This window comes from Bactrocera neohumeralis, chromosome 5 (assembly GCF_024586455.1).
Source record: "Bactrocera neohumeralis isolate Rockhampton chromosome 5, APGP_CSIRO_Bneo_wtdbg2-racon-allhic-juicebox.fasta_v2, whole genome shotgun sequence".
Lineage (NCBI taxonomy): Eukaryota > Metazoa > Arthropoda > Insecta > Diptera > Tephritidae > Bactrocera > Bactrocera neohumeralis.
This window is the reverse complement of record NC_065922.1, coordinates 78,084,270-78,097,149: the sequence shown is the minus strand read 5'-3', so window position 1 is coordinate 78,097,149 and position 12,880 is coordinate 78,084,270. Positions and strand designations below refer to the sequence as shown.

At 40.0% G+C, this 12,880-nt stretch overlaps 1 protein-coding gene across 16 annotated transcripts in view; it reads right to left on the bottom strand.

The window, feature by feature from the left end:
* LOC126759019 (potassium voltage-gated channel protein eag) overlaps window positions 1–12,880 on the bottom strand; it is a 101,801-nt gene that overhangs the window by 7,900 nt on the left and 81,021 nt on the right. For 8 of the 16 annotated variants that reach the window (XM_050473544.1, XM_050473550.1, XM_050473551.1 and 5 more), the window contains 9 exons: window positions 12,069–12,165; window positions 11,262–11,608; window positions 10,896–11,051; window positions 10,684–10,756; window positions 7,857–8,056; window positions 5,433–5,685; window positions 4,761–5,170; window positions 1,734–2,024; window positions 875–1,048 (listed from right to left, as the gene is read on the bottom strand). In XM_050473544.1, coding sequence (XP_050329501.1) covers window positions 875–1,048; window positions 1,734–2,024; window positions 4,761–5,170; window positions 5,433–5,685; window positions 7,857–8,056; window positions 10,684–10,756; window positions 10,896–11,051; window positions 11,262–11,608; window positions 12,069–12,165 — 2,001 coding nt within the window. The other 8 variants (XM_050473554.1, XM_050473556.1, XM_050473555.1 and 5 more) reach the window with 6 other exon arrangements.

Here is a 12,880-nt window from a genome sequence, read left to right as displayed (position 1 = left end):
GAGAGAGAAAGAGCGAGATGGTGATGAGAGGGAAGTAAAGGTGTGGTTGAAATTGAGAACCGCGGATCGGCAGGCAGGCAGTAGGATAGGCGATAAACACGCAGTGATGATTTGTTTTATGTTGGGTTGGGTGAATATGTCGATGGGCGAACAGTAAGAAGTTCGTACATGTAGAGCGTAGTTAAAAAGTGTGCAATGTGCGAGAGCGAGAGAACAAAATGAGCATATCCTCAGTGCGCGTGTGGCAGCACGATGTTTCACGAAGCCAACGAACGGAAGATGCAATTTGTGTTGCAGCCATTTGAAGGTCCAGGGTTGCATAGGAGATGATTATTGTGAAGGTTTTGCGGTATTACGGGGTAGATGAGGTCAAACGGTATGCATGCATATTATTTTTTTTTTGGGAAGTGAGAAAGGGAGAAATAACGTTCATTAATTATTGTTTAATATGTTAGATTTTATATTTAGCTTTCTTTATTTAACAATTGAGCGCGTAATTTGTTCAAACTAAAACTTACTGCTATAAGAAACTATACTGGACATTCGGGTAAATGCCAAAATAATATTCAAAAAACAGAATTTACATACTGAAATAAATGATACAAGTACATACCAATAACCCAGCTTTAAATAACTGAAGAAGGCAGACAATTAATCAACAAAACAGCCAAGTAATAACTAGCAGCTAAGACAAGATCTTCATTTATTCTATGTGTGGCAACTCTGGTTTACAATCATAGCAGACACTACATAACAAATCTTCCAGTGCTGCCAACTACTTTCTGTACTTTGTTCTATGTCAAAAAGAAATTAAAAAAATACAATAATTTCGCTTTTTTAGCTAGTGTGGATTGAGTCTGCTACGTTTACTAACATCCAGTATGCGTATGCGTCGCCATTTGCGTTCCACCCACGAAGTAGTCGCAGTTGCGGTAGTCAGCGATTCCAAACTCTTGACGCGCTTTGCAGCTGCTGCCGCCACAGCTGCGGTTGTCAGCGGGTCCCTCAACTCGATAATTTGTAAGCTCGTCTCTAAGGACTCGGCGCTCTGCAAAGGAAAGCCATTGGTGTGCTTTTCTAACGCCATTAAGTAGGACCAGAAAGGATTTGCGATTTTGAATGGACCGATTGCGCCGGGGAAATTGAACTAGCTTACTCTCGGAAATGTTGCGACAAGGATCTGATTAATGGAAGTGTACTAAAGCGTTGAAAATATTTCGTGAATTGTGACTGATTAGCAGAGGCTTCGCGTACTAATTCTTCACTAAGAGTGAGACTTAGGTCTCTCTAAATCAATTTAGTTGCTCTTAAAAGCTTTTCAAATTATAAATATTTTCATGTATGCTCCAAAACTTAACTGTACTCTTTTACAACTATTTAAAAATCGTCTTTCGAAATACTCTTGAATCTGAACTTTTGGTAACTGTTTGGTATTTTTAGTGAAGCTTTGCAAAGTTTCAAGTTCCGAGATTTAGAAAAGCTTACTGTGCTTTTTAAGCTTTTGTTAAAAAATATCCTTTATTATCCCGGAAATGTATTCGAATCAAAGTAAAATAGAAATTATGACGAAAATTATATGAACTTAGAAAAAAATACTAGACAGCCAATAATTAAATTAGAAATCAGTTTAAAGATGTTAATGTGCAAGGCTTAAAGCTAAATGGTGACAGTTTTTTTAATTGTTCTCTGTTTAGAATACTTTCATTATTATCTATTTAAGCTTTTGTAATTACTTTATTGCCTTGTCCACCATTACTACTCGAAGTACTGCTCTGCCGCGCTTGGGCAGTGCTCTCACGCAGACTTTCGCGGGCGCTCAAACTTCTCGAAACTGCTACCTTGGCACTTGTATCGCTAGCCGAATCGACACTTGAACTGCCCAAAAGGCGCCCCCATTTACTAGCACGCGTACTACGCGCAGATGGTGGACCCGATGAGGGCGAGGGTGATGGCGTTGGAGAGGGTGCGGCAGCTGTTGTTAGGATGCGTGAGTCCTCTGTGAGGGTTAATTTAGCAGGCAACTTCTTGAATGGGTTGTCACAAACAAACACGAGCAAGGCGAGAATGCGGGCAGCCGGAAAAGAGGTTGCAAGGATATCAAGTAAAAGGAAAATAAAACAAAAACCCACAAAAAAATGTGGCGGTGGTGACCGTGCGGAAAAAGGATTGCAAAGACAATATATTTCGGTGGTGTAAGGGTTAAGCATGTGAAAATAGATAAAATGAGCAATAAACAATTTTGTTGTTAGTATGCAATTTCGAAATGTTTTTGTGTAAAAATTTTGTGAAATTCAAAAAAGTTACAACAAAACACAACAACAAACACAAGCATTTAAGCCGTTCAGATTTTCATTCAGAGATAATGCGAATATTGGAAATCATATGTTGGAATAGTGTTAAATTGTAGTAATATATGGGAGTTTAGACGGAACAGTTGTGGGAATGGACGTTAAGGTTTGCGGATGAGTGGGAAGAGAGAAAAAGAGACAACAAGCATAAGTACGAGTACCACGTATGTATGTACATAAACATAAATATTTGTTTTTAAAATACAGTTATTTTTCACCTTAAGGGTTTCGGAACAAAAAAATACGCTACGTGATATAAGAATACACAGATATAAACAGCAATTATCATAAGTAATAATAACAAACTATGCAGTTAGTTGTGAAAATTCGGACGCCTAAAAGTAGGCAATATGTATTGTGCTAAGCATGCGATGTTTGTGATGGAGAGTTATATAGAAATTCAATGTGTTTTAAACATTAAATTTTCCGACGCCTGAAGGTATACTATTATTTATTATAAGAACCATAGTGGCGGAAAAGAAATAAAGACAGCAGTAAGAAAAACCAAACTGAGTAGAACTAAATTCACTTCGAGGTGTGTATGTACTTACATAGTTACATAGGGTAGTCGAAAAAGTCTTTTCGTATTTCTAATCAAACTTCAACTTATTTTTGTATATATATAATGAACTTTAATGAACCAAATATGTACCATTTTTGTCGGCTTTTACTGGTTTCCCGGCGAAAAACTGCGACAAGTAATTCTCACAGGCTTCTTTTGAAGCCAACTTTACTGCATTAAGGGAGTTCTGTATTGACCGAAACAAATGGTAGTCCGATGGTGCAAGGTCAGGGCTTTATGGTTGATGCATCAAAACCTCCCAGCCAAGCTCTTCCAGTTTTTGCCAAGTCATCAAAGATGTGGGTGGTTTAGCGTTGTCCTGATGGAAGACGAAGCCCTTCCTGTTGATCAGTTCTGGCCGTTTCCTTCAATTGCTTTCTTCAATCTCATCAGTTGTTGATAGTAAAATGTAGAATCAATCGTTCGACCAGGCTGGAGCAGCTCATAGTGGATGATTCCTTTCCAAACCCACCAAACACTTAGTATAACCTTTCGAGGCGTCAAACCTGGCTTTGTGAGCATTTGCCGAGCTTCAACACGCTTGGACTATGATCTGTTTCGCACAATGGTATTTGATCCAGGTTTCGTCTCCTGTTACAATTCGCTTCAGAAATGGTTCGATTTCATTTCGTTTCAGCAAAGAATCGCAGATGTTACTTCGGTCCATTAAATTTTTCACAGGCAATTCATGTGGTACCCAAACCTTGAGCTCTTTTTGTAGCCAACCTTTTTTAAATGGTTCAAAACCTTTTCATGATGAATGTTAAGTTCCTTAGCGATGTCATGGCTGCTTATGTGACGGTCCTGGCCAAACTTTTCCACAATTTCATTGACTTTTTCAACTATATGTCGACCAGAGCGAGGTGCATATTTCACATCGAAATTTCCAGAATTTCTGGATTATTTTCACACATTTTTGAACAGCTGTAACTTTCTTTCAACTTCCCCGAATATAATTTTTATAATTAAATACAGCTTAAAATCTCACCTTTCCAACACTATATGGTATGTCACAGTGTGATTGGTAGCACTGGAGCTATACGACTGCTACGACATCTATTAAAAAAATACGAAAACACTTTTTCGACTACCCGAGATATAGAAGAAAGTAGACTTTGCATGCTGAAGGAGCTTAGTTAGGAATAGTATCTAATTAAATATAGTATATATTCTTTTATTCAGAAGGCTGTGGCATTTTGAGTGAAATAGCAAGTCTAGAAAGGAAGCAAGACCTTAATAAAAAGGAAATATTTTATACTTTGTGTGGAAGGAATGGCTTAAATTAATATTAAAACTCATTTGGGGTCTAGAAAGGAAAATATATTTAAGATCTTCATATAAGAACTGGAGGTATAATAATAACTCAGAGATCAAAATTGTATTCACTATGTCCTATACAAGGTCTTTTAAACGGTTTTTGAGTATTTACTGTAAATAATTTTATAGATAATTTTCGCCTTCCTTGTTTCTACAAATACATATACCATGTTTACACTTCGTTCCATCATACTTACAATTTGGCGTTGCGAAAAGCACAATTATCATTATTTCACACACAATTAATATTGGTTATGAGTAACAGTATCCAAAGCACGCAATTATACAGTATTTTATATGACAAACGCACAACGGTACATTGACGAAAGAACACATTTAATAATATAATAATAAAAATGCTATTATAAAAAGTATAAACGTAAAATGAAATAAAAAGCGTACACGAAATACGCACACACATGCATTTAGCACATAAAATACGGCAACGCCGCACGCATCATCTACGCTACATACACGCAAACATATATATTTACAAAGAACCGTTGACTTACGTACACGTTGCGCCTACATACCTTGGTGCGATCCGCGTCACCGTCGCCCTTCTCCACATCACTTTGGCCGGAGACAACCTCTTTGGAGCCAGTTTGGACCTGCGGCGTACGACGGAATTTCGAGAATATCTTACGCACCAGATGGTCTTGATTTTGAGGCAATTGAGGTTCGTTTTTACGCCGTTCGGCCAATTCTTTCTCGCGCTTCACATCGGCCACCTTGCGAAAAATCAGTCGATGTCTTAAATTGTAGGTGAGCACCAGATTGCGTGCAAAACTATTCGCAAATGCCGAATAGAAATCGAGGACTTCGAGCAATTTATCACGCTTGATGGCATGCAAATCACAATAGGTTAGGGCGCGCACATTGGCAGCGCTCTGGCCAACGGCCGAATCCTTCCAGAATTGATCGCCGAAGACGTCGCCCTTACCTATGGGTCAAGAGAATAGCATTAAAAGTTTCATAAAAACAAAGCATATCGGTGCAAGCGGGTTTATACAGAAAGAGACAGAGAGAGAGAAAGAGAGAGCGTACAATTGGAAAACTTAGCGCGCTGCAAGGAAATTGTGATTAAGTGCAAAATAGGATTGGGCTACAGAGGGCGCTCCCTAAAGGTGGGCAAACTTTGGTGTCTGGTGTTGTTTGGCACCCTTAGGAGACTTACGGTTCAAGCCAAGGTTTTGCAAACTCACCCAATATTGCCACAACTTCATCGTCCTGTATCACCTCCAAACTGCCGGTCACTATGAAACACAAACTGTCGATGCTCTCACCGGTATGGTAGAGCAGATCGCCCGGCGCCGAGTGCGACATCATGAAGTGCATGGCTAGCGCGCGCAGACAACCATCCGAGGCAAGACGAAATGCTGGATGCTCGTTAAATACTTTGCGATTTAGATGAACACAAATGTCAGCCTTCATATCTTTCGGACAATAGTTTAGTACCTGCGAAGTGGCCAAGCCGCATCATAAACGGCAAAACGTCAAACAAAGTGCGAGAGCACAACAAAATCAAAAGAGATGGGCGTGGCAAATCAAATACGATGTGAAAATAAAAGAAATCGAAAGAAAAACAAATGTGCAATGCAGATAAATGAGTGCGCCGAGTGACAGAGAATAGTAGAGAGAGAGAGAGAGAGATGAGTAGCTGGCGCTGAACTTTAAGCGATGAGCATAAACTTCGAAATATGAGTAACATACTATACATAACGGGTATTCATGAGGTTTCAAGTCTAAATGACAAGTCTGATGAACTTTTTCGTCAAATAATGAAAGCTGCCAAAAAGCTTAATGACCTTGACAGATTTTTGCATACCCATTTTGATTTTTTTCTGTTAAAAATGAATTTATTTTACTCTGGAAAAGGTAGCGGGTGATATTTGATACAAAATAGCATGATACACACGCACACTCACACATACGTACAGACATTTTCGAATCTCACTGGGAAATGGAATTGAGTCTGCGTGCTTAGCGAGTTCCGCCTTTTGACCACTGCGTAAATTTAACTTAAAAAAACTTAATTTTGAAATAGCTAATATAGGCAGCAGGGCCCTCTTTTAGAGTGATTTACCAACACTGCCTACGTCTTAAGTACTAAAAAATATTATAAGCTTTCACAGCGCTTTCACGAATTGAAAGCTCTCTAAGCGCGCTTTCAACTCCATTTCCGACTGAGACACCTGGCAACTTTTTTTGCTGCTTCGCTATGTGAGAGTAAGTGTTCGTTCCTTGGGCGACTCTCGTATGTCGCATCTATGTATGTGTGTGTTTACTTTCAATGAGTCAGACCTATATGTTTTCTATGTAAAATAGTGATAATCGACATAAAGTCGGAACTGTTTCTTGCGTTAACTGAATTTTGTGCTACTGTTGTCGCTAGTCGCTAGTGGTTGTTGTATTTCATGTGTTTGTTGTCTATACTATTTTTAGGCACAAACTACAGTCAACGAAAATGGTATAAAGACGCTTCTATCTGTTTCAGAGCGCAGCAATTGCGCTGCTATAATGATTTAAACCAAATGCGCTACAAGCTTTGACAAAATATATTGAGCTTTTTATGAGCTTTTGAATATTGCCATGATTTGGTTTAAATTCCATCTAAAGGCACGGATTTGACGGACGCTTTTCGTTTTGGCGCACGGATTTGCGGTTTTTATAAGGCGCTAAACCGAGCATGATGACCGAGCGAGCGAGCGAGCTTACCTGGACGTAGTTAAAGGGAGTAGAAAAATAAAAAAAGAGAGACAAATAAAGTAAAATGCAAATTGAGCTGGATTCGAAAATTAGTTCGAAAACAAAGTTATAAAAGCATGAAGAGAGAGCAAAGAGCAAGTAAAGAGCAAACATTTACAAAGCGTTTGTTAAGTTATAAAAAAGTTTTGGCAAAAAGCACTAAGCAGAAAAAATGTGGAAGTTAAGTAAGAATAAAACCGCGCTCTAAAAGCAAATGCAAACGTTAGCGGGGCTTAAATGGCCCCAAACGCGAAAGAAATGTTTTGCAAGCAAATTATGAAAATGGAAAATGGCAAGTACTGCTTAATGAAAACCGCGCATGAAGCTTAGGAAAGCGCCTAAAACTATGCACCTCCTCTTACACACACAGATTGCAGTGCATTACTTATGCGCGTTGGCTGAGTGCGTGAGTGTCTGTTAAGATGTGTGAAGTTGGCTGTGGTGCCGTGGCTGTATGCGTGTGTGTCCGCTGTGTTCGGATTCGTGTTGACCATAGCGGCGCGGTGGTCGCGGACGTTTGTTGTGTGTGTAACTCTGGCTTTGCGTGACACATTAAGTATTGAAGTGGCTTCAGTTGCTTGTGAAGAGTAGTCGAGTGGTCGAGTGTGTGCACCAGTTTTCGTATAAATTTATGTTTTGTGTACTTTTTACATTTTTTGTGTTAAATAATGTCGAGCACACCACTAGGCTGAAGCTCTTCTAACTACTCAACTAATATACTCAACTATTCGCATACAATTTACATACTTTACTAAAGCTTTTCTGCTTGCATACATACGTACATACTCAGCATACTATTAAATCGCGGCATACATATGCGTTTGTGTGTGGCTGAGGATGAGTGTTTTTGTGTTGGCGTTGTGCGTGAGTGCGTGCATTACCTTTTCGGTGTCCAAGCCTTTGGTCATGGCCCACGTGGAGACCACATAATCCATGACGCGTTCGCTGAGCGCCTTCGGCACCTCGTGCAACTTCATGAACTCGCGCACATTATTCAACATGTCGTGGTACTTCGCCGTCGCTGAGGTCATCTGTTGGATGATGGTCGTCACGTGACCGAATATCGTCGCGTACAGCAGCGCTACACGGTGGCAGAGAGTGGAAATAAGCGAAATATGAAAGAAAATTAATTGTGTGCTCATTAAAATATGTGCGTGCGCGCAAGCTCACTGGGTTAAGTGGACTATTTTATGGCGCTTCTAAAAATTTCACTTCAATTATAATCCATTTTATGCAGCATACTTTTCGGGTACTTAACACTGAGCAGAATAACAAATGAAACAACACAAATGAATGGAATGGAAGTGTGGGTTATGGGATGTGGAGCGTGGCAAATGTAGATGGCTGGAGGAGGAGTATAGGAGCGATAAATACATAGTACTCGTAGAAGAGCTGAAGAAATTAGTATGCGAATTACGAACGCAAGCTAGAACAGTAATAAATGCCCAAAATTGTTGTTGTGTTATGAGTATGATGGTGGCAGTAGAAGAATGGCAGTGCCGAGAAGTCGAAATTTTGTATAGAAGTGCTTAACAAAGTGGGTATACATTTCGTGCATGCTTTTACGTGAGCTACAACAAACATTTTTAACTTCCCCACCGCTTTGCTAACAACAAAACAGTAAAGAGTTGTAGCTCAGGCAAAAACATTTGTTTGAGGCCTAACGGTTTCTTATTTTTTCTTGAAGAATTGTGCTAAATGCTGATTTAAAAAAAAAAAAGTTAAGGATTAGCTTTCTATCACAACGTATCGGCGTTCTAAGCTGTCCAAGTGAGATCCCTCTTAGAATCGATTTCTTAACACAACCTAGCCTTTCTGTTCTCAAATGACTTATACTTTTCGTTCGGCGGTGAATTTGCTGGAAGTAAGGGTTCCATAACTCGACAGTTGTTTTTAATGATGGCTTCCTTGAAAGCTTCAAAAACTACTTTCTTTTCATCTGTGCTCTAATTTTGCGTCGTTGCTGGTCTCTCGGTCAGAGATATAAGCTCGGGATCTATTAAGCGAACTCTATCATCTTTGGCTTATTCAATATAATATGCAGCGCCTATAGAAAGTCTTTTAGCCAGGTATTTCGTTGGCTTGACTGTATAGTGTTTCCCAAGCAGACTTTAGTATTGTTCTGCTTAATACAACTTAGTAAATGTCGGAAATCATCCTTTCAAAGTTGCTAAGACAGCTTGATTGAGCTCAGTTGGATTCTAAATAATTGGCGACTGCGACATAATCTCATCTGATAATGAAATCGAATATTGCATTGAGTCGAAAGCTTCTTACCGACTTTTGGTCTCGTTCGACTCTTAGTAGGTATACGTAAGACTTCTTGTGGAACCCCATCATCACTTGGATCTCTAAATCGCAGTGAGTTTATGGTATCAGTTTATGAACCATTGCGTCGAAAGCTTCTTACCGACTTTTTGCTTCGTCCGACTCTTAGTAAATATACCTAAGACTATACGTGGAACCCCATCATCACTGAAATTTCTGAATCGCAGTGAGTTTATAACATCAGCTTATGAACCAACAACCGTCTAGCTGTCTACATTTAGCCTCGGTGGATTAGTAGATTTACCTGAGACTGCACCCCACTATGACTGGTATCTCTCAGTCGCAGTGAGTGTATAGTATAAGATTATGAACCAGCTTGATTTGATACATCCGGTTGCCTTTATTTCAAAACATTTAAGCATTTTTGTACAACTTCGTGGAAGATCAAGCTTTCAGAAACGTTCTCGGTATAAATCTTCTGGTTAAAGACGTGTTAGTTTATTTTACCCCTAAAGTGCAGTGAGGATCTAATTACGTTACAAGAAGTAGCACATCAAAACTCAAAAACTTACATAACCCACAATTTGATCACCAAAAACTAACACCAACGCAAAACAAAGCGAAATCCAGCAATTTTTCTTTGTGCAGCTTTTAGAACTCACATATAGCGACGAATTGTCCAACTATTTAAATTTCATGACGCAGTGTTGTATTTCGGAAGCATTTACAGTTTATATACAGTTTAGATAAAAATATGTTTGTTATGAAAAGTTTATACAGAGAAAAGAGCAGGAGTTTCAGTTAGAGAGAGTCGAATGTTCCAATGTTGGGGCTTTAACCCTTCTTTCGCTTTCAATTAAAGAAAATGCATGAAATGGTGTCAGTGGTGGTGAGCGCTGATTCGATTGTTTAGCCTACAGAGAGCTACTGGTATGAGTACTGGCAAAAATGTGATTCGGATACAACAACTCTGCTACAAAATGTGGGTTCAACGGGAAGTTTCATGAGCTGATTTCGACTGAACTTTTGAGATTTGTTTAACTAATGAAATAATTCAATAGAGGCACACTACACCAACTCAGCATTTATTAGTTCTAGCGGCGTGACGGCGGCGAAATGTGTGAGCCCGTGTAGCGTGGAGGTGCCATGGCAACCACGTGGCCTTGCCTTGCAGCAAGCTTCAATGCGAAACGGAAAGTTTTTTTTTAATAATGAAAGGAAATTTTCTCAGAAATTCTCAGACAATGCATCGTTTAGTATTAAAAATTATTATTAAATTTAGTTTAATTTGGGTTTAATTCTTCACTACGCATTTTGTTGCTCGGGGCGCACACATTTGCTCGGCTGCCGTTTTGCGTTTACGTCTCTTACGAAGCGTTGCGCAATTTCGTTTCGTTTAGCGAAATTGGACGCGGCAACGGAACGTGTCGGACACTGCACCTGCAATAATCATCATGCAGATGGTGAACACCTTCTCGTTGTCCGTCTCGGCGGCCACATTGCCGAACCCCACCTGCAAGTACACAAAAGTGATTCCGTTTAAAATGCATGCAATACCGAAGAAAAAACGGTAAATTAAATTTATAAAAGTTTTCGCTCTGATTTAGGTAAGGCGTATTTGCAAAAGCAGCGCTCGGCTGCATAGAACTCACCGAAGTCATGCATGTCATGGTGAAGTACAGCGCCGTCACATACATACTCTTGCGCGACGGACCATTTATCAGTTCCGGTCCGGTGTCGTTGCTCCAGATGTACGAGTATGGCGATTGCGTCACGTTTGCCAGCTTCCACAGCCAACTGTACTGTATCTATTCGAAAATAAAAACAAGCAAATAAGTGCGGAACAAAAATGTAAAAGCGAGTTTGGTAATAAAACGAATGAGCGAATAAAACGAAAAGGCGGTGGTTGTGAAAGTATAAGTATTTTGGGGGGAAGAGAAGAGCAGCCGGACAAATTTGTGATTTGTATAATCGCTTGTTTCCTTTTGGTCAATGTTTGTGTCATGTACCACACTTACTCCATTGTCGGCATCGCTGCGGCCGATCGAGTACCAGATGCAGGCCAGCCAATGCGCCACCAGCATGTAGAAACAGAGCAGCAGTATGAGCATGGCGGCGCCATATTCCAGATAGCGGTCTAGCTTGCGCACCACGCGCCCCAGTCGCAGCAGGCGCACCACTTTTAGGGCACTGAAGAGCGAGCCAATGCCGTCCTCATCGCGATCGAAAGCGTTGAAGACGTCGTATGGCAGGCAGCTGAGCAGATCGATGATGAACCAGGACTTTAGGTAGTTCATGCGTATCACTTTGGGGTCGCTGACGACCTCGCCGCCGGGCCCCACGAATGTTGTGTGGAAATTTAAAACTGCAAAGAGAAAATTTAGAGAAGTTTTTGCGAAATTTCGTCATATCTGAATAAAGTATTATATAAGCATGAGGGATAGGCTAAGGGTTTTTAGACGGAAACGGCAGGACGTGCTACAATTGTCTTAAGCTTAGACAAGCTACTTTAACCATCTGGGAACGCATTCCTACCCAAGAGAAATCATTATATTTTGGAATGGGTAGATCATGCATTTATAATTTAGTATTGCCGAATTTATGTGGTGTCTTAGGTCAGGGGCGGATCCAGAACAGAATTTTGGGGGGGAGGGAACTATATAATTTTGTACTTGCAACTCAAAGTCTCTTTCTTCGCGGAGTGTCACTTATGATTGAAATAATGTATAACTTTTAACTTTTGGGCTGGAGGAAACTCTCCGCAGTCCCCCCTGTAGATCCGCTCCCATCTTAGGTACACTTTCAATAATGATGGATTTACTTACCAATATCTATAAAGAATATAACATCTACAATGGAATCAACGACGAGTAATGAAACGTCTTCTGATGTTTTGTTTTTAAAAGCTACATTGTATGGCACCTGCAAAGTGAATTACGTAATTATTAATAGAGTTGTCATGATAATATTATTGCAAGAAAAATGTTTGCTTAAGAAGCTGCTGACATGGAACACGCAGTAATTACTGAAGGATATTTCATTACGCATGGAGGACCGCATTTTCTTAATAAATACGGATTCACTTTGGATTTTCTCCTCCATCCAACAAAAGCTATAGAATATTCATTCAGAAAAATAGAATTTCAGCTTGCTCATACCTTTGAGCTATCCTACCCAACGCTCACCGCTTTGACTCACTTTCCGAATTCATGTAAATTGCACTTGAGCGCACAAATCACATGATTCTACAGCACTCGGCAAGCGGGTAGCAACCGTTTACCACACAGAGTTACCGCAACGACCGACGCGTATTTATTATGCCCAAAGAACATGAGCACATAAATGTTTGCTCTAACACGGTTACGAGCCACTCCGCTTACGAATTTCTACACGAAATCGCGTTAGCGAAATGTATGTGTGTTAACGGCACACAGAAACCTCATTCAAAGCGCAAATTTTGAATACGTAATGTAATAAAAGTGGTCGTTTATGGCGCGTGGGTGTCTCGTACACACACATTAGGCTGAATCCGATTCGTGCCTAGATACCCTATGCGAAACGTGCTTTTCGCAGGTTAACGGCAGCTCGAAGTTCATATTCGAAGCTAGGGAAAAGCATTTTAGGCATGTTTTACTTA